The sequence below is a fragment of the Oreochromis aureus genome, linkage group 22, assembly GCF_013358895.1.
Source record: "Oreochromis aureus strain Israel breed Guangdong linkage group 22, ZZ_aureus, whole genome shotgun sequence".
In the NCBI taxonomy this organism is placed as follows: Eukaryota; Metazoa; Chordata; class Actinopteri; order Cichliformes; family Cichlidae; genus Oreochromis; species Oreochromis aureus.
Genome location: NC_052962.1, coordinates 17,483,456 through 17,505,518, shown reverse-complemented (window position 1 = coordinate 17,505,518; position 22,063 = coordinate 17,483,456). Strand labels below are relative to the sequence as shown.

At 41.1% G+C, this 22,063-nt stretch overlaps 1 protein-coding gene across 1 annotated transcript in view; it reads left to right on the top strand.

Annotated features, from left to right (window-relative positions):
• ctnnal1 (catenin (cadherin-associated protein), alpha-like 1) overlaps positions 1 to 22,063 on the top strand; it is a 55,755-nt gene that overhangs the window by 15,259 nt on the left and 18,433 nt on the right. The window contains exons 2-3 of the mRNA XM_031729278.2: positions 13,774 to 13,963; positions 19,790 to 19,977. Coding sequence (XP_031585138.1) covers positions 13,774 to 13,963; positions 19,790 to 19,977 — 378 coding nt within the window. The remainder of the gene's footprint in view (positions 1 to 13,773; positions 13,964 to 19,789; positions 19,978 to 22,063) is intronic.

Sequence of the window (22,063 nt, the reverse complement as noted above, 5' to 3'; positions counted from 1 at the left end):
TGAACCACAACAGCACTTTGTGTCATGGTCTAGTGCTCTACAAACAGAAGAGATCGATTCCCTCCTCTGCTCTCCTTCCCATCTTGGTTAACCTTGGATTGTGGTTAACGGAGCAAAAATTGATCCGCAGCTATGGTTTGTTTGTCTACCCCCCAGCAAGGACTACTGAATCAGAGGTCACTCTCCACACACTGCCTCATACACTCTATTCTCTGACTTGCTCTTAATGGAAAAAGAGCAATATCTCTCAGAAAGTTTTCAGATAATGTAGAGTTTTTGGCTTGTTTTCTCCGTGCCTCCTCTCGGTCATATTTTTTGTGTTCCTGCCTTAGTTCTCTACCCTTTTCCTTATTTACTGTATATCCTCTTCATTCTCCTTTCTATCTCTTCATCACAGCTGTCCATCTGTTTCTCTCCCAGGTTTATCATTTGCTCTTATCAGCTGCTGGTTCCTCTAGACTTCCTGCACCTCATATCAGCCGTACTGATTACACTGTAGCAGCGCTTTGCTTTCAATAGACTATGTGTTACTGTCAGTGCATGCACAAACAAACCAGAACGGTGGGGTGGGGTTTCATTTCTCTCGTAGCTATGTTTTCTACTTAGTTAAGTAGTTCATCTACTCAAATGTCAAGGAAGCCTTCCAGGCACGTTAGCACTAAGCAGTTTAATAAAGGTGTAAAATGGTCATTGTTAATAAAAGATGACTGCGTTTAATAACCTTTGATTTGCTTTGGTTTGTCAAAAAAAATTTGTCAAGCCACAGACTGCCTGAACCTCAGAGTGACTCTGGAGAGCTCTGTGCTCAGCCCACTCAATGGGCCCCACTTAAGACTTGATAGATTTCCCATTATTTTTAGACAGCAGTGATGGAGTACCAGGTAGCACACACCCATTTCTGCTTTCCTCTGAGCTTCTTGCTTCCTGTGTGGAAGCACTGCCCAACAATGGCACACAAACACTAAGCCAGTCTGCTGCAAAGCCCCAGAGATAAATGCTTCTTCATGTGAAACAATCACAAAAATGTAATCTGGAAACCCCGGGCCATGCTTCCATCCCTCTATTTGGAAATCTGTCTCTGAGAGGTTTCAGAGCAGCTTTGAACACTTGAACCGTGGCAGAACACGGAGGATCGATGCCAAGCAATAATTCCAGGCAATAAGTGGGATTATATTTGTCGTTTATTTGACAGTGAATGGTCCCTTGGAAAATATGAGCTCAGTTTATTGGTTTGTCTACTGTGTGCCAGCCATGCAATCTATTCGGCTGCTCTGCTTTACTCTGCATACGCGCGGCCAGACAGATCTGATTAACTGTCACACTGATACAATGTGGACCCACTTGCTCTTCGTAATCATACCGGCTGCAAAATATGCAAGAGGACCTCAGACTAGAATCCAAAGATGTTTAATTCTAACATTTCATTTTTGTTTAATTTTGGGAACATGATAGAACAATATCAAAGGGTGTGAAGAGTGTTGCGGTATGTAGTAGAAGGGACAGACGTGTTCAAGGTGGGGGTGGGATTACATCAGGGATCGGCTCTGAGCCGCTTCTTGTTTGACATGGTGATGGACAGGCTGACACATGAGGTCAGGCAGGTGTCTCATTGGACTATGATGTTTGCACACGGCATAGTGATCTGTAGTGAGGGTAGGGAGCTGGTAAAAGACAACCTGGAGTGCTGGAGGTATGCTCTGGAGAGAAGAGAAATGAAAGTCAGTAGAAGCAAGACAGGTAAAATGAAAAAAAGATGAATATGCAAAGAGCAGAGGTATTGAAGGTGACTGAGTTTAAATACCTGGGGTCAACCATCCAAAGCAACAGACAGTAGGTAGAGGGGGGATTTATGACAGAAGGATAGCAGCAGGAGTGAAAGGGATGATTTACTAGACTGTAGTGAGACTATGATGTGTGGTTTTAGGGAAGGATTTAGAAGGATTTTATTGGGAGTGACCAGAATGAACAGTACATCAGATAGACAGCTCAGGTTGAGAGGTTTGGAGTTAAAGCTAGAGAGGCAAGGCTGAGATGGTCTGGACATATGGAGAGGAAGGATGGTGAAGATGGAGCTGCCAGGCAGTAGGAAAAGAGGAAAACCTCAGAAGGTTTGTGGATGTAGTGAAGGAGGACTTGCACAGGGTTGGTGTGACAGAGGAGGAGGGAGAGCGAGATGGAGGTAGGTGAACCATCGCAGAGACCCCTAAAGGGAACAGTTGAAAAAAGATGATTTATGGAACATCTAATAAATGTAGTTTTTGGGGTTGTTTTTGAGGCCGAGCCAAAAAAAACAAGTTTTAAAGAAATCTGTGTAGTCAGCATTAAAAATATTTTTGATTGATTCACCCCCTTGTTTAATTGCTTCAAGTTCTTTGTCCAGTAAAACATATTTGCATTTTTTTTTTTTTTTTTATTGTATTCAAAGGGCTCTCTGCAGAGTCAGCTAATCTAGCCAAGGCTGAGTTCCTTTCACACACAAAAACTGATGATGCGCAATTGCACACTGCAGCAGCGCTTGCTGTTGTGCAGCAAGTGCAAAAACTATAAGGAGAGGGGGGAAAAAAAGTCCACTGTCTGACATGTTTCCATGAGTCATACAAGGCAACATTTCAGTTGACTTGTCAAGTGCTGCATGCCGCCTCAGCTTTAATAGGAAAGCCATGGTAACCTAAAATAATCTGAGTCAAAAACAAGTTTAGTTTATAAAACACAATGTGCCAGAATACTTATTCAGTTTCTAATGTATTCGTACCCCTTTGCTGTTCACATATGTTTTGCACATACGGTAAAGGGAAATGTTTTAATTGAGTTATTAAATGTCCTTTAAAGTACCATGTTTCCGCTTGCATATTAAAGCCATCAGGCCTCATCGATATAAAAGCTGTGCGACTTTGGTGTTTTATTAGTTTGCTTTACATCGAGCCTACCGACACAGCTAAGACGATGCTGGAGAAAGCGTAGGTACAAGTCTGTCAATGTCCCTGAGTGCCCCAACGAGAGACTCGACGTCAGCACGAAAAAAATATTTCTGCAGAAACTGACAAATTTTATCACTGCTAAAAGTGCTTCCGTTAAGTAGCGAGTAAAATGTATGCATACTTATGCCAATAGGATATTTCAGTTCTCCTTTTTAATGCATTTGCAAACAGTTTCTGTGTCATTATGTAGAAGGGATGAAAAGAAGAATAAATACTTTTGATAACTGATTGGAACATAAAAGTACTATAATGCAGAACAACCATCATGTCAATCTTTATGAATTTCTGTCGTAGAAAAGAAATGAAATTTTGGTACATTTTGAAATGTAACATAGAAACCTAACATATGAGTGCACCAGTCAGGAAGAAAAGGTTAGGAAACGAGATGAGCCGCCGCCTCGGGGAGTTCTGTACTGGGTGCTAACCCCCGCAGTACACATGTATCCTAGGCTACATCCCCCAGGTACACTGAAGGGGAGGTGGGGGAGGAGGTGAACAGTTGAGACAGCCGGAGTTTGACCCAACAGTTACACTATGTTCAGATCACCTCTCTGCTCTCCTTGGTTGACCCCACTCGCTGACTTTCTCTTTGTCTCTCTCCGTTTCTCTCTCCCTCCCTCTCTCTCTGTCTCCCTCCCACCGACTATCCACCGAATTACGTGAGCAAGAGGAATGAAAAGATGTATTGTGTTCTTTTGAATGCGAGCTGCGTGTGTTTGTGTTTGAGTAGCTGCCATTCTCTACCGCTATGCAGCTATGCAGACATTGCGGCCTTGGCATGCTACAGTGGTCAGAGGAGAAAGGGATGTGTTTTAAGCACCATTGTATTTACCGCCCTTTTCCTCATGTCAGAAGTCCAGTGTTGCTTGGAGCACACACAGAGGCTCCATCTTAACAGTCACACTTGTACACAAGCTGTTTTACTCACTGAATCATGTGGAGAGTGGAAGTTAGCCCACTAAAATTGCAGCGTACACTCTGGTTACTGTATAGGTTTTGCATCAAAGTCCAAGTTGGAAAAACTGCGTCCACTAAAACTACCATTTAGACAGCAATGTCTTTTTTTTTTTGTGCACTCTGCAAATGGAGCCATCTGACTACTTTACAGTGATGATGAAGACACACCAGTCTTTAATTATCAAAAAAAAGGGTAAGAATTACCTCAAAAAAACAAGAGATTTGGCAAGGTTAGATTTATTTTTCACAGCTGCTTTCTTTTTAATGTGCAGACTTTTTTTTTTTTCTGGAAATCTGAACGGCGTGCAATGAGAAAAGGATTCAATGAACTGTTTATATTCATTTTGCAGTGATGGAAATTTATGGATGAAATGAAAACTGCACTGCACTGTACTTCAACTCCAGACCATTTTCATGATTTTTTTTTTTTTTTTTTTTAAAGATTTGTAGCATGAATTTATCATATTTTAGCGCATATTTTTTTTTTTCCTGACAATAAAACATAAAATAAGAGAGCCTGTGACAAACGCACTTTGCCATTCAGTCACTAAGCAGACACGATACTCTATTGTCCTTCTTGAGCAGCTGCTTAAACACAGTGGGATGCAGCTAGTTTTTATTCATCAGCGATAACCTTTCTTGCTGATGTTTGCTGTGGATTCAATCTGTCTGTCCACATATTCAAATGTCACCTCTCATTGCTAAGCGAGAGCTTGAAGGCCAAAGAGTGCCCTTTTCTCATACAACTCAGATGGGGTACAGTCTGATGGAAATCCAACCTCATTCAACTGCTACACTGTATTCTGTTCAGGTTGTCTTTACTGTCAAAGAGCCCTTCTTTCTGTTTGCCTGCCTCTGCATCTGCAAGCCTCATTACGCCCCCACTTCTCCCTGTCTACCTCCATCAGTGTCCCCGCACGCTTGTCTGTCTCATCAGCTTCATCTCTGTTGGCATACATGACCGAGTGGGCTACGGTTCACGCCATGTTCTCGGCTTCTGACTCGTGACCTTCGTCACTCACGTCTAGATTTTAATCAAACAAAGGAAAGTAACACAGTGAGTTACAGATTTAACAACTTCGACACACACAAGAAAACATGACTGTGTAAAACAAAAAAACCCCAACTTATTATAGCTTGCTTGAGCAATAATAACAGAATTATATAAAAATACACTGAGGGAGCCCTGGTATTCACCACAACAGGGAATGCTCAGTTCAAAGCCAGTTTGACAGGTTGTCAGCTTAGTTCAGTATAAACACTGGAAGCAAAGGAACCAGCTACATTGGCTTTGTCCGAAAATAACAAAAATCTAGATACTGGAACCTTTTGAGGCCAATTTGTGGAGGTGAGAATCGGTTCTTTTGCTAGAACCAGCAGCTTCCCTTCGGCCTTTTCTTGCCAACATAACAGTACAAGTACAAAAGTTCAGGAAGATGCAGTTATTTTACAAAATTTTGAACTGTTCCATCAAAATGACCCGAGGCGCCAGGTGTAAAAAATCTCGATAAATGCTATGGGCAGCAATCCAATACCAACATTTACTGACTCTATAAAATTGTACTGTAATTATGTCTTTATTATGAAATTTTATGGCTTACATTTGTCATTCGTGAGGGAATTAAAATTTTACCAGATGTTGTGTTATTAGTAATAGTAATAGGATTCTGTTTGGCTCACTTCAGAGGCCGGTCTTAACACAGTCTGTTTCAGAAAATCTCATCTTTTCCCGTTGTTGTAATCGTCTCCCTCTGTGAGCTCAGTGCCATCTGGGAATCCCTGTGCTCCCACATCGATGGAGTGTAGGGATCCCTCTAGAGACACAGTCACGCTCACAGTCTTGTGCTTTCGGCTCGTGACGTACATTTTGTGACAAGGGAGGCATCAGCAGGCGTAAACTGAGGTTCTGGTCTGAAGGCTGCCGTCTCTGGCTTCGGGAGCTTTTAATGGGGCCACCAAATCGAACTGATCTGAAGTTGGTCTCCGAAAAAGATTTCCAAGGTCATAAACCTGTAGCTTTCCGCGTGACCTCTGCAAGTTCATTACAGCAAGCACAGCTGTGTGTGCTGATAAGACCTATTTTTTCTGTCACTTTGTTCTCCTCTGTTTTTATGACTGATCTTCCCCTACGCACTTACATGTTATAAAGAGTAATAATACATATCTTTAAGTGACAGGTATATAGTATTCATATTATCTCTACAAAATAACCATGGACGGACAGACGGATGGATATTCCAGCCTCGATTCGAGGGCTTATTAACTTCTTTAAGCTGCAGTGTTCTTCCTCGCTTCTGTTACTTTTCCTTACAGTACAAGTAGTTTGGGCATGGTGCCAAAATAAGGCTTTAAAAAGAGTATAAAGATTAAAATTTACACTCCTCAGGGTGTTATATAGCACAGACTGACTTGTGGTACAGTAGGTGTGATGGTTCCTGCAGGTGTGTGTGTGTGAGTGTGCTAAATGAAAATAGCTCTGCATATGTGGTCTAATTCCCAAAGAATGCATGACTAGTCAAGACTACATATGGATGTGGTTTAGCTCGGCTTTAATGCTAAATTGAACTGCAGCCTTGTGGTTGTAATTTAACAAGGTCCACCACAAAAAGCCTCTGGTGCGAAAGGTGAATTTTGCTGCCATTAGCTGACTCTGTAGCGCCTACTATTGTATTTGTAGGCAGCTGGAAGTGTTTTTATATCTTTGCTAGACGTGGGCATGACACATTATTGCAGAATATTCCTGTTAACTGGCCACTGGCCATTGTTTTACAGTGTTTGTGTTTAGTAATGACCGGTGCTGTCCTGAAGATGGTCCATATCCATATGGGCCAATTTCCCAGTCAGTGTGTGCGCTTAGTTTAATCACTTGTACATTGAAATCACAAGGGATGAATGCGCATATGCTGTCTAAGTAATGTGTTAATGCAGTGTAAGAGTAGGATGGTGCAGTTATGCACATGTACAGTGTACCCTTAAGGATGCAGCTTAAGCACTGCAAGCTGTTACTGTACTGTATGTACTGCAGCACGGCAGCTCTAGGGACAGACTAAAATCACTTGCTGCACACAGAAGGAGTGTAAAGAAGAGAGGGATGGAGGTAGAAGGGGAGACGGGAGACTTCTAAAGTCACAAAGGAAGGAAGTGTGAAAGAGAGGATGACTGTAGGTGTTCATTGAGGAAGAAATAAAGACTAGGTAAAGAGCGATGTAGATGTGACATGTCCTCGACTTTATTCTTTTCTTCCCTTCACCTCTCCTCATCTATCTGCGTTCGCGCTACTTCCAACTCCCTTGTCTCTCTTTTCATCTCTTCATATTTTAGAGTCTGGCAGTCGACCAGCGCAGCATCGAACTCTGTCTGCTTGCGGCCAATTTGGAAGGAATTGCTCACCCATTAAAGCGCATGTTCACTGCGACTTTCATCCCTTTCCTCTTATGTTTTTTTCCCTTCTCTTCTTCTCTCTCTCGCTGTCCTGGGTGAACAACCAGCCACGTCTCTCCTTGCATCAATAAAGACCGAACTGAAACTTGGATTTTTCAAGGGTACCACTGTTCATATTCAAAGACGGGGGAAGCAGGGGGGGGAAAAACTAGTGGAAAACACAAACACTTATGGCGTCCTTTTGGGTGCAGTACTCCTCGCAACAATGATTCCTTTGTGCTGTAATAGGCTGAAATGAGACCTGGAAGTGTTCTTTTTCCCATTTCACAGTGATCCATAGGCTGTAGAGTCTATTTAATGAGAGATACAATCTTAGGCGTACACAAACAGAAGGCTGCCAAAGTTTTAACAGATGGAACGTATTTTTTTTCTTTACATATCAACAAGGACAAACACAAAAAGGCAGTCAGATTAAAGGAAAAAACACAACAAAACTCATTTTCATCCATTCAGCAGGTAAATATGACCAAGATGTCAAAACTCTCCTTTTAGTTCTTTCCATCTCATCCGCTTCTCTTTTCACGAGCTGTCACCTCGTTCTTTTGTGCCCATAAAGAAAAAAAAAAACATGCAGCAGTTCTCCAGCAAATCAAATACCTGTATCTGCAAATATGCATGCAAATGCTTACGGGGACAAAAAAGGGGAAAAGAGCTCTGCTGTCACCACACATGGATGGATATTTTTTTTTCCCACATAGTTCCATGAGCTGTAGTTCCGTGTCAGGATACATTTCACTGTATGTTATACTTGTATAACTATGCATGTGACAAATAAAGAACCTTGAACCTTGAGCTGGATTTGTAGCCATTTCTGTCTAAACTCTAGAAAAAAGTCTCTTTGCTTCAGATAAGTTCCCTTTATCAGGAGGGAAAGTGAAGCTTAGAAGCACAGATATAAATTAGACAAATAAGGAGACCAACACAACACTTGCCGAGCAAGCAATTATTGTAATAAATGTCAACAATGTGTGTTTAATAGGGCCCCATCAGGCCTGTAGGATCAGCTTGTTCACGCTCACGTTTATCTTGCTGCCTTTGCTTTTATTAAATGACAAGATTGATGCAAATTTGCCATCGGAGAAGAGGCTCTGAATTGATCTGTTTTGAGTAAATTCGATTTCTCCTCCACAGCAACACCCATTTATCTAGACGTTCATACATCTCAATGAGAACAGAGGGGGGGAGGACAAAAAAAACAGGCAGAGAAAAAGAAAAGAATGACTCAGATAATGCCAAACTTTCACCTAGTACTGCCATTCAGTCAGTAGCCACGGGAAGCAGCCACAAATGTTCCCAGCTTTTGTTACCCTCTGATTTATAGTCAGTCACTGTGTCCTTGAGGTGTTACTCTAGATTTCCTGCTTACCAGTGGGTGGACTCAGTGTATTGTGTTGCTAAGAGTATGCTGTTATCATTTCTTTTATGACCTTGTAATTGCTATCGTAATTATTCACAAGAGAAGAGAGGTAAATGGTTTGGAATTAACTGGTTGCGAACCAGAGGAGAGGCTCTGCTGTGTTACTGTGAGAGGGGAAAACGTGTATACAGAACTCTGTGTGTACTGTACACACTGTATGTAAGAGAGTACCAAGGGTAAATGGACCACTTCAAATAGCAACATGTGCATTGCAACCTGGCTCCACGCATTCATCAAGTCACATGGAAGATTAAGCTGTTTTTCCTCCACAGCAAAGCCTTCAGTATTCACGCCAGTAAAGCGCAAGGACTCAACTATTACAGGAGGGAGTATGTGGAGGGGTTTTTTTAGGTTGCAGAGGTATTCAGTTATCCCTGTCCATAAAAAGATCTGTCAGGGTTTTTGACTTTTTCATCTAGAGCAACATTTGTGCTCATTCATTGGATTTCATACTATGTAAATCTTTGGTGGGGTTTGGAGGCTTTGGGCCGATGCTGCTTGGTTCACAGTGCTCATTGGCATTCAGACACAGCTCTGTGTGTGTGTGTGTGTGTGTGTGTGTGTGTGTGTGTGTGTGTGTGTGTTTCAGAGGAATGAAGTGAAGAAGGCTGAAAATGTAAGGGAATATTCAGGTGTGTAAAATGCAGTCAAGTCATAACCTTTGACCTCGAAATAGTTTTAATTCTTCAAGGCATCAGAAAGTATTGCTCAGGTCTATGGTAATTTCTATAAATGGGCCTCAATATAAAGTCATATGAAGGTGAGATTTGGGATGCAAAAGTATCCACTGGATTTCCAGTAGCTATAAGTTAAAACACCTAAAAATTGCCATTTTGTTTTTTCAAAAACCTGAAAATTGAATCTTTTTTAAAAAAAAATTTAACGACCAAATGTAAAATGAACATGAACTCTCCTCCCTCTGTGTATGTGTCAAGTTCCTCTGACACATACACAAACACAGAGGCCTCTCTTCTGCGATGGCACTGTATCAATATTATGCTTTCTCCACCCTGCTCTGTTCCTGTTTGCACAGCCCAGTAAACGTACCCATCTAGTAATCCCTAATGGAGGAAATCCAACTCTCCCTTTGTGATTCGCCGAGATCTTTTCGTCTCTATTTGCTTCTCAGAGACCCGCCATGTTAAATTTGTTCAACTTTTTTTTAACCTCAGCTGCAGCTTTTTTGTTAACACAGGAAACTCTGTACTGGAGGTGTCTTTCGGTGTCACTTTTAACCTTCTTTTTGTTTCACTCTGTCTGTTTCACAGTTTCCCTCTGTCACTTTCTCTTCCTCTCCTGCTCTCACTTGAAAGTCTAACTCCCTCCATTGTACTCTCGCCATGATCGGAAGCATGTTTTTGGATTTGTGCCGTGTCTGTTCGCGTCCCTTTCCTTGTACAAGTCTTTTAGGAAAAACATACGCACCGTGTTGTGCAGACATGCATGCACCCTGCTGAGTGAAACGCTTTAGTCATCAGAAATGCATTTTACATCACAAAAGCAGCAATTAGGTCTGTTGTATAACATGAACTCCACTTAATATTGAACAACAGTCTCCTAATGACGTAGATGTGAATCATGTGTCACAGTGATCTAATATCTTCTGATAGGCTGCATAATGTCCAGCCAGACGGCACTGTTTTTTTTTTTTTTTTCCCTTTCCTTTTTTCCTAAGGAGTATCCCACTCTGTGTGGATGACTCAGTGAAAAACACTAGGCTCGCAGGAAGAGAGCCTCTTGTACTAAGGCAATATATAAAGTGACGAGTGACAGACTAAAAGAAGGGCTTTAAGAGCGCTTCAGGGTCATGATCTTGCTTGAAAACAATAGTGTGTCAGCGGATGGAGAACGAGGGGAAAAACTGTGACAAGTGAAAGAGGGGTATGTGTAGAGAAAAACAACAGAGAATCAAGGCACAGATGATTTATTTCAGCTTTGTAGCTGCCAGTACAGCTTATCATGTGAAACCAATAGCGTATATATATTCAGAGACCACTTTATTAGTACTGGGTTGGACCCTCTTTTGCCTTCAGAACTGCTTTAATTCCTTATTGTATAGCTTCAACAAGGTAGTGGAACCAGTCCTCAGAGGTTTTGGCCCGTATATATAGGTGATAGCATCACACAGTTACTGCAGATTCATCGGTTGCACATCCATGATATAAATCTCCTGTTCCAACAAAATCTCAAAGATGATCTTTTGGATTGAGATGCAGTATTATCCTGCTGGAAGCAACCATCAGAAGGTGGGCACACTGTGATTATAAAGAGATGGGCATGTTCAGCACAATACTCAGGTAGGGTCTGATGTCCAAACAATGTTCAGCTGGTTCCAAGGGTGCCAAGAAAATGTGATCCGCACCATTACACTTGTATCAGCCGGAACCGTTGATACAAGACAGGATGAATTCATGCTTTCATGTTGTTTATGCCAAAATTCTCACTTTTCCATTTGAATGTTGAGATTCATCAGACTAGACAACATTTTTTCAATCCTCTAATATCCAGCTTTGGGCTGTGTGAATTGCAGTCTCAATTTCCAGCTGCTGTAGCCCATATGCTTCAAAGTTTGACATGCTGTACATTCAGAGATCCTCTGCCTTGGTTCTAATGAGTAGTTATTTGAGTCACTGTGCTTTCTTATTATGTCTACCTGCCTAAATACATTGAGTTGCTGCCTTGAGATTGGCTGATTAGATTCGCATTAATGAGCCGGTGTAGCTAATTAAGTGGCTGGTGAATGTTTACGTATAAATTTTTGACATTGTCAGAACTGCAATGTCAATCTCTTTCTGTTGATATAAGTTATTATCATTACAATGGAGGGACAAGATATCATCTTTTATACCTTCCAGTATAGCTCTGTTGAACAAATCCAGGTGATGTGTGTTTTGCTTGTATATTGTGGTGCTTAAACTAACTGCTTAACTTTGTGGCCTTGTTGGATGTGCTGTTTGGCACATAAAGCTGGTTGTAGGTTTACAGCAGAGCTGCTGACTGCCCACCCTGCGGTGGGGCAGGTAGAAGAAAATCCTTGCTTAAGATTATGTGGTGGAAATGTAATCGTGATAATTATTATCAAGGTACTCTGTCTTCAAGTAAAATATATTTTTAGTATTTTCTTTGAGCAAACGAAAGACATCCAAGTCATCATGAGGGTCTGAGAAACAGTCTGAATGAAATGCTGGACACGTTCTACCTCGGCATTCTACCTTTGTGTAACCCACAGAGGACACTAAAATGAAAGGATAACCCCCAAATGTGTTGGAGTGCAAAAGGGTCAAAGTAACACAAATCACTGAACAATAAACAGCACTCAAAGGGGAAAAAAAGGACACACACACATGCATCCTTGTCCTATTTTGTGTTGTAAGGAAATGATAAAAAAAATAAATAAATCGACAGGTTGTGTACAGTGTGCACAAACTAGAATAAAACACTAAAATTGTCTTTACAGGCAATTTTGTTGTAAAATTCTTTGTTTTATCTCCCTGGTGCTGACGTTAATCAAATCTAAATTGAGTGAATTGAGTGAATCAGAACATTGAAAAAGAAGAATAGGTTGTACCGAAGTGAACAGCAATAAAATCTTGTAATTTATTTTGCTGTCTTATTTTAAGTTTCATGACAAAATGTTCCACGCAATGTTTCAAAGGAGCACCTCTTCAAGGGAAAGAGCTCCATTGTCCCACTCCATTGAAATGAAATGTCGAAGCACAGTTTTGATAGCTTAATACTAATACCAAGTTTGGATTTATCTACACAGATACTTAGATTATACAGTAAGGCTGAATTTTTCTGTATAAGTCTTACACAGAAATGTATAGTTTATTTGTCATGCAGATAAATATTTGTAAATGTGTGAAGTACGTAAGTATTTTTTCACAGGTTTAGATTATCTACCTGTTCTAGATATGTGTTTTGTACAGGAAAAAGCTGCAGAAAACACATATTTTAAAATTATTTGCAATGTACAAAAAATGTTAAAAAAAAAAGATAATTGAAGTGAATGTTGGGAAATCTGAGCGAACATTAAAGAATCCTGCACAGAATGAGAAGGGGCTGGTCATTGATAGTCACGCTGAATGAATTTCACACCTTAATGTATGAGTAAGAAAGTAACAGTTTGCTTGATGACACACTTGTGGGTTTTGGTTTTGGTTTTTTGTTTTTTAATTTAAGAAAAACAGCAGCTTTTCAAGACATCTGATATTTAAATGTGTTACAGTCGTTCAAATCTATCAGGTCACATTTCAAAGGGTCTCATTCAGAATCTTTTGGCAGAGGAAAATCCACAACCTGCTGCGTAACATTCCTGTGTCAGGATGCTGTTTGTTCAGCCATCTGAACTCAGCAGAGCCAGCATAGGTTCTGCAGCCCCTCAAAGACTTTAGCACAAAAGCGCCCCCCCTACTTGGACCACCTACAGCCATAGACCAATTAAAATCACCACCTGCCATTTCCTGACCCAAATGGTTTGCCACACACACGTGCCCCTCATTCGTAGCCACCTACTCAAAGTGATGATGATGCTAACAACTGGAGAGAATAGAAGCGATCAATAAATAATGGATGATAATTGGCCCAGCTCATTTATTATTAATATTCTCAATTACCACTAAAGGACCCACCTGACTTGTCTCTGTGCACGCGTTTCTGTGTATAGGTCACAGAAGATGTGTGTAAACACGAGCAAACTGGTGTTTGTAACTGGTCTTCTATCGTACTGGGTGCATGTCCCACAGATACATATGGCAGATGCTATATATGGTTTATAGAAGATGGTATATGCTATAGGATAATTGCAGCCTCAAAAAATGTGAGATACATCGTGATATTCAGTTATCAGGTGGCCCGTTGCTCAAAGATTTACCCCCTTCTTTCTGTTTTTAAATGAAAGCACAAGAATTACAGCTGAATCTGTTTTCTAACAAGGCTGTCCTGCTTTCCTGTTTTTCCTTTCTCCACACATTCTTGCAGATCACCACTCTGATCAACCACAAAGACAAGCCAAAGAAGTCAGAGCGCACCCTGGCAGCTATACACAGGGTGGGCCAGGCGGTGAGTGTAGCAGTGGGGCGTTTTGTAGCAGTCGGGGAGGCCATCGCCACAGAGAACCAGGAGCTGAAGGATGAGATGGGTCAAGCCTGCTTCGAAGCTCGCAGAGCAGGTGAGCATCTTTGGTTGGGCCTCTTTTTTACTTGACATTTTTACTGAACTGCTGCACATAAACGCAACACATAGTGGAGTGTTTGTTTTCTAGCTTTCGCTCTTTTTTATGTGTTTGATGTAAAAAGTAAGTGTTTTTATTATCCTAAAGGCTTCTTCGTGATGGATCCTGTATTTTCCTGTAGTAAACTTGGTCGTTGCTTTATGATGCTCGGTTTTTCCACTGAGGGTGTATTGACCTGGTTATCCAATAAGCTGCAGGCTTCTCATCAGTGTTTTGTTAAGACAACCAACGACAGTTTCATAAAGCATCGAGCATCACCTTCAGGCTTCAGTCTTATCAAATTTTATCAAATTTCGATTAGTCTGAACAGCCTGGCTGTCAAACAGTATTACACCAGAGGACCTCCAGAGTGCTCTAAAGACATTGCTGTTATTAGGTTGGAAGTAAAATATGAAAAAGTGCTGCTGCACCCAAGGGTGCTGTGTAGAGTGAGGGAATTAATGTGTCTATGTGGGCTTGGGAAGCACTGCATAATGGATTCTGATAGAAGGCAATTGGAGACTTTATGCAGCAGGCTGTTGGTGAGATTAAAAGGGTTGGAGTTTCCCTAATATTCAGCACCTCAGACAGAAATTGATAGTTTCTTTGTTATGCAGATAAATATTTGTAACCTGTGTGAAGAACCAATCATATTTTCCCATCGATTTATATTATTTGACCTTTTCTGTGTTGATTTCTCTCCACGGCTGCATCTCTAAAGAGAGATTCTCTCTACTAACATCTCTACATTTGTAAAGTGTTCTGTAAATATTCTTCCCAAAAGCTATATCGATGTGGATAATCCTGGTGTCCTTGGAAGTTTACATAGAAAGTTTCATCCATAATAATTCATGTGTCTTGGAGGAGTTAAGGCACAGACATACAAACATACACTACAATCATTATATTAAGATTGGTGGTATTAGTAGTAGTAGCAATACTACAGATTATATAATACTGGATACCCTAATGGGATTTTGTCCTGATAAAGGTATCATGCTGAACATCTCAGAGGGTTTCAGCCCAATTTCTAAAACACGCTCATGAGGTCCTGGAGTTGAGTTGAGTTGAGCATTTAATACTTGCCCTCTCTCCTGGGATGCAGTGCAATCCATTTCTTCATAACCCTGAGCAGATCGGAGCAGATTTGCTTGGATGAATGAATGAGATATTGAGTGTAAAAACTGAGGGTGGCATCAGTTCAGGCTGGCCGCCAAGTCAAGCTCGGCATGCAATCGATGTACATCATTTGATAGCAGCTGATATTAGTGCCAGCTCTGCTTTTCGGTAAATTTCATATGCATGCTATTTAAACCTGCTTTAGCCTCCATTTCATTGTTGAGATGCTGCAAGCTGCTTTGCAACCCACTCGCCTTTTCCCTCCATGTGTGACTTATGGTACAGTCACACTACTGATGACAGTGGTTGGAGACTATAGCACATGGTCAATATTTTGTACGTGCCCCAGCTTGTAATCTCTTTGATTTTTGAAGTAATGGCTTTGAAAAGAGGATCGAAGTTTGCGACCACTCGCAGTCAGATGCAGCTAGTCTGGTATCAGTTTGGGTTGTGTTTACATGCAGTCTGTTTTCGATAATACAGCAGTTTACAGTGATAAATCAGCACAAACTGTAAATCTGGTACCATCTTTTGAAAATCTGTTGTTGTCTACATACACAGAAATTCACATTAATTACTTACATTCAGAGTCCAGTCTGATTCTCATACATTTGAAACAGAAATTCCTCCAGAAATAGTGACATAGTTGCTGACTTGCGCAATCTGCAACTACTTTTTTTATGTAGGAATATAACAAGAAAAAGTTGATTCGAGTCTCCCGTTGTAAGGAGACGAGTTGCAGACGAGTCGTGTTCCTCAGCTCAGACTGACTCAGACTGATTGCAACGTGTTGGCAATTAAATGGCATTTGTTTGTAAAGCTTCACCAGTCTGTCTGACAGACAGTTGTTTGAAGAAAGGTTGCCACCAACCAGGAAAGCCCTCATTTTTTTTATCCATCCATCCATCCATCCATCCATCCTCTGCTTATCAGGGTCGGGGGCTATCCCAGCTATCGTAGGGCAAAAGGCAACCCTGGACAGGTTACCAGTCTCATTTTCAGTTATTTATCTTTTTCTTCCCGCTCATTGCAAGGCTACTGTCTTTTTATTTCTTTCTTTATGACTAAGCTATAAATGCATAACATATCTGCTGACACTGAAGCCTGTACCTGGGGTCTTCTTGTTGCTCCCTGAAAACTACAGAGATGCGAGGAGTCTTTGGAGAGGTCAAAAAAGTAGCCACCAGTGTTAAAAGACAAGAACGAGCGAACAGTTAGCTCTAACTGAAGATGGGAAAGACGAGGTGATATTTTTGTGAGAGATTTGCTTTTCCCACTGTTTTTAGCACTTCCCCTTGTATTGCCTTTTAAGATCCTGTCTAAAAATATACACTCTCTGGCTTCCTGTCAGTCCAAATGTTCTCACAACCCTTAGTTTAGATAGTTGTTATCACTTGCAAGTGTAACTTTTCTTCATCTCTGCCAACTCTCGCAATCTTATCAGACAAAACAAGGACCTCATTTAGCCTTCTACAGAGCAAACCGGAAACAATATCGCAGCGGATAAGAATTTAGCCTCAACACCGTGATAATAGGTTTATGTTGTGGGAACCAGCTTGTGTAGCTTTAATCCTCTCACAGTGCTGATTTGTAAAGACAGCTAAAACTCAAACAAAGAGAGCGCTGGTGGGAGGAGGAGAATAGACTGATGAGAAAGTGTGTGTGTGTGTGTGCTTGTGAAGCTGCGTGCGCTGAGGTAAAACCAAGTAAAGTGTATGTGTGCACCTGTGTGTGCGTGTGTGTTGCTTGCCCACTGTGACTAATTTATTCCAGTTCTTGCTTTCCTCTCAGGGAGGTGTTTTCACAGTTTTCCGTCATACTTATACTGACAGTCTGTACAATTGTTCCCTGATTAAAAAAACTTTTTCCCCCCTTTTTTTTCTAGTCTCTGACTTTAAAAAAAAAAAAATAAAATAATGGAGACATCTTGAGGGATGATAAAAAAGGTCTTTTCTCTTAGATTTTGTTAAAGTCTCTGGGAGAAAGAAGGGCTAGTTAGTGAAGGATTGACATTTCTCTAATACCTAGCCGCAGGGAGAGTTTAATCAGGCAGGCTTCAGCCTTGTGTGCGCTGTAATGAATGAAATAAAAGCAGGCTGAAAGCACTAGTTTAATTAGATGCTACCCATCATCGGCGCGTCGCAGGGATCCAATGAGGCAGGTCAGTGAAGGCAATCTGTGCCGGATCTCTGTCTCTGTCACTTTCACTCAGTTTCTTAGTGTCATTCTCACATTTCCGTGATTTCTGCCTTTCCCTTTCTTCCCAAGATGTCAAAGAAGGGTAGCTGGGATCAGGATGAGAATGAGTAAACAATCAAAATGTTTTATCTAAGTAGCATATGATATATGAATGACACAGAAACACGGCTACAGCAGTGTTGGCACCTATACACTCTCTGGCTTCCTGTCAGATATCAGATTCCAAATGTTCTCACAACCCTTAGTTTAGATAGTTGTTATCACTTGCACTAGCCTGCACTAGACACAGTACAACTGAGGTGGTGGGGTACATATTCATTTTGAAAGTTGTTATGTAGTTGAAAGTGGGATTATACAAAATTCTAAGTGTAATGTGCCTGATCCATCGCCATCCATAGAGTCAGGCAGTATACCAGCATATCACTGATTACACGGTCAGGTTTTCACTTATCAATAATGAGTCGATCATTCAGGAAACAAAAGAATTCATTCACACAGCAAACAACTTTTTGTGTAGGGCAACACTGCTTTGTACATGAACAGATAGATTTGACACGTAAAGGCTTAGTAGGATAGGTTTGATTTCAACTCAAGATTATGAAAATCTGCGCCGAGCACAATTTATATTCTGCTAATGGAGAGGCGAGAGTTGGATCAGGCCTCTGTTATCCACCCTGGTCGTGGTCATGGGGGGGTTGTGCAGCATTCTTTGTGAGGCGGGCCTCAAATGTTTTAACTGGTTAGCAGAGCTGGCACTGAAAAGCAGCCTGTCGGATGCAATCAGTTCCTCACTGCAGCTTCTTTTAAAGGACCAGCCAAACATAATGGACAGCTAAGCTGCAGCACTTGATAGCGACCTATCCCCTTCCCTTTCCTTTCTGAACTCTGAACTCTTGCTGGGATTTCTTAACTCTGTACATTTTCCTCTTGATAGAGGATATTTTGGTAATGGGTTTTCAGCCTGCTCTGTATAACTCTACATTCTTCCCTTTTGGGGGTAGTTCTAGTGCAGAGTCTGTTCCAAAGTGTGCCCATTCGGAACTGGCTGATTGCTTGACCTCTGGTATAGCTGCTCGCAGCTTTCTCATAATCACAGATCAACCGCCCAGCCGGAGAGAAACACTGCTGTGAGTCCTTTTTGTGTTGTTAACCGTATCTGTCTAAATAGTTGTCTGATCATCTAAAGGAGCTGACAGAGTGTGAGACGTCGGCAATCTTTTAAGTAGATTGCACACATCATTGTGCAACTGTAATAAAGTTGCATACAACATCAGGTCCGTTGTATGTGGACTATAAAAAACCATAGGCTGGAATAAAGTCAGTTTCTCAGTTAATTCCTTCATTTATTAGTGATATGAGCATTTTTTGTGTGTGTATGTATTAGTATTATCTGAACTAACTACTTTTTTTTTAAACTCTTAAAACAAGTCACATTGGAAGCATACCAGTAAGTTGGGGGCTGGGTTGTAATAGCAGATATGCTAGTGTGCTAAGTTCCAGTCTGTCCAAGACTTTACTGCCAGAGGTGAAGAGTGACACACTGGAGGAACATGACACAGTGTAATAACTAACAGGCCATGATCAATTGACTGTCCATCCGTCCAATTTCTTCCTCCTATCTGGGTCCAGATCTCAGTGACAGAAGGCAACAGAAAAATAGCCCTAGAGGTGTTTCTTCCTGCCACATCCTGCAAATCTTTCTGAGTACTTCCAGGCCAGATGGGATATGTAAACCCTGCAGCATGTTCTGGGCCTGACTCCACAAATAGGAGAAGATCCTTTTTGGATAGCCTGACACCAAGTCAGAAAGTGTTCAGGGCCAACCAAGTTTCCATGGCCTCTTCAAAGTGAGCTTTTGGGCCGTGTGACTTGACCTTTCACTGCCTAATCTGATTGTCAGTTTTTATAAACAGAGTTAAAAAGTCCAAAAAACTTCGCTGCTGGATATAGCCCAACTAGAACTGGACTTCTTACATAACATAAACACATTAAAAGCATTTAAAAAGCAGACTTGTACCGAGCAGAACTCTGCCAATAGATCATTTCAAAATAACCTGTTTTCTTTTTGTTTCCAGCTCACGTATTTGGTGAGGTGTAGAAAAAAAAAAACTGTAAAACAGATGGTGGATGGCAAAAAAACCTCTGTTGGTATAATTAAAATATACACAAGCTTATAAAGAACTGATGTCTACACTTAAGGAAAAAAACAAACTATATTTAATTTTCATGTGTGAAGCTGTGTTTGATCTCAGAGATTAAATTCAGTAAAATTTCCCTTTTATTTTAACGTGCTCTTAGAAATTAGGCTTTTTTTTTTTTTTTTGGATGAGAATGAAAAAGAACACTCATAACCGTTAATATAGCATTCCTCTTTATCTGCAGGTGAAGTAATGTCAAACAGGTTATCATCTCAGATGGTTTAAAGTTCTACCATTGTGGATTGATGACCCACGCTGTCTCTTACAGGTGATGCCATAGCCCAGCTGACAGATGTTGGCTCGGCCCTGCCGTCCCAGTTGGATGGACGTGTCACAGTGTTCAGTGATAGGACAGCGATGGTGAAGGCTGCTCGATTGCTCCTCTCTTCTGTCACCAAAGTCCTGGTCCTGGCCGACCGCATCGTCATCAAACAGATAATCACATCACGCAACAAGGTGAGTCATAACGCACGTGAGCCATAGCCATATAACCACATGAATGGGTTCTCTTGCTTTGTTTATCTTCTACACGTTTTGGTCCACACAGAAATACACACACATGCACGTGCACACACGCACGCGCACACACTAGCAAACTCCATCCTGAGTCCTTTATGTCCTAACAGATAAGCACTGGCTCTCTGAAGAAGTACTCTGGAGGTAATTGAAGGGAAACAGCACATTTAGCAACCACATAAAAACGCAGAACCAGAGACTGTCTCTCTCTGTCGTACCTGGCTATGCTCTTAGCCAGACAATGTGATACAGATGTAGCTCTGTAGACTGAGCCAAGAATGGAAACGGGCCCTAATCATGACTGGTTAGCCTCGTTTCGACAGACAGTCGACAGCCCCCTGCTCTCCATTATTGGCAAACGCAATTATAGCTCTTCCTCCTCTTTACGTGGCATGGATAAAAGCTGCTTATGCTCGGTATGCTAGAATGGCCTCATTGCCTAGCATAAATGTGATGCAAATGAATTTAAAGAAGATATTGCTGATATACTTCTATCACATTGAACTGTCAATGCAACAAATGGCAGGATGAGGTTGACAGAAATAAAACGGTGTATATTAACTCTAGTATGGCAGATGATGTTTTTAGTCTCCCTACTAATATTCTCATCAACATAGACAGTATAAAAGATGAATGTCGCTGCCATGAAATTTTGCCATTTTGGTTTCAAAAACCTGACTGCAGCAAGGAGTGTGAAATGGCTTGCTCATTGGCTAACTGGTTATCACCTGTCAATAGCCAATGAGCTTACTATGGATAATCTTCCGGTATCCACTGACTAAGATTTGAAAATGCACTTCATTTTTTGTTCAATATGACACGAAATGAGTGACTGAGTCCACAAAGTCATGAGGAACTTGTTAACAGAGGTCATGTCAAGGCATTTTCCCTCAAACTTCAATTCAGGTTTCTCGTATGATGTCTTGCACTCATTGCTCGATTGTTGGCCATTGCATATGATACCACCAGTTGTTATGGGAAACATTTTTATTCCCCAACTGGTAAATGTTGGCATTGCTGGCAGTGGATCCTGAAGGTTTGTGGCTATTGCTAGATGAAGTTGGTTGCAAAGAAAGTGCTACACCAAAGACATCCTAGTGACTGCTTTGGTTGCTACCAGATTGCCGTGGTTTCCTGTAGTTTTTCGTGCGAGTGGTAGGCGCATCAGAAATGGAGAAGTTTCATCCTCAAAAATAAAAGTTGCACCTTTCTAAACATGTTGGCTGAAGTTTCACTACAGCTCAGAGGGTAGCTGGACAGTGTTTGTAGAGAAGTCCATTTCTTCCACATCAATATGCTAGCAACCAAAGTAATCTGCCAACTGGCTGGGGACTTCTTATTTTTCCCTAATTACAGGTCCTAGCCAACCTGCATGACTGCGACTTTGGCAATCATTTTCCACACGACCGCCTCAGCAACCATTCAGCAACAACTCTGGGAATATTTGTTTTTCCTTCACAACTGGTGTTAATTTTGACAGCTGTTTTTGGTTTTGCTTTAGCCTTAGTCTTTTGACTAAAATTACATTTAGGTTTGGTCATAATTTAAGCCTCCTAACTCTATTTATTTTTAGTATTGTGTTTTTACCATGGTGGATGACAAACAAGGAGCTTGGGTCCTTCCCACCCTGTGTGTCAACAGCAGATTAAATGTGTGCGTCTGACCTTACTGCACAAAGGGGATTACATCTGATTAGATCACCTTCAATTCAAACTTTGTTCTAATTGGAAATTGTCTTTTCAGAACATTTTCATCTTGTTTTTATTCATTGATGAAAGTGTCAGGACACTTCAGCACACCGTCTGACCTCATGCATTTGTTTTTATTAAGTGATCGTCTTGTTTTTGTCATAAAAAGTGGTCGTGGATGAAAATTATTGGTTGACGTAATAAACACTGCTCACAACTGGTGGTTGCCAAATGGTTGCAGACCTGTCTCTAGGCCTTTTGACTGAGTCCTTATTTACTTGATCCTAAACTGTCACCCATGATTGTCACGTGTTCAGAGTGTGACATGTGTTTGTAAA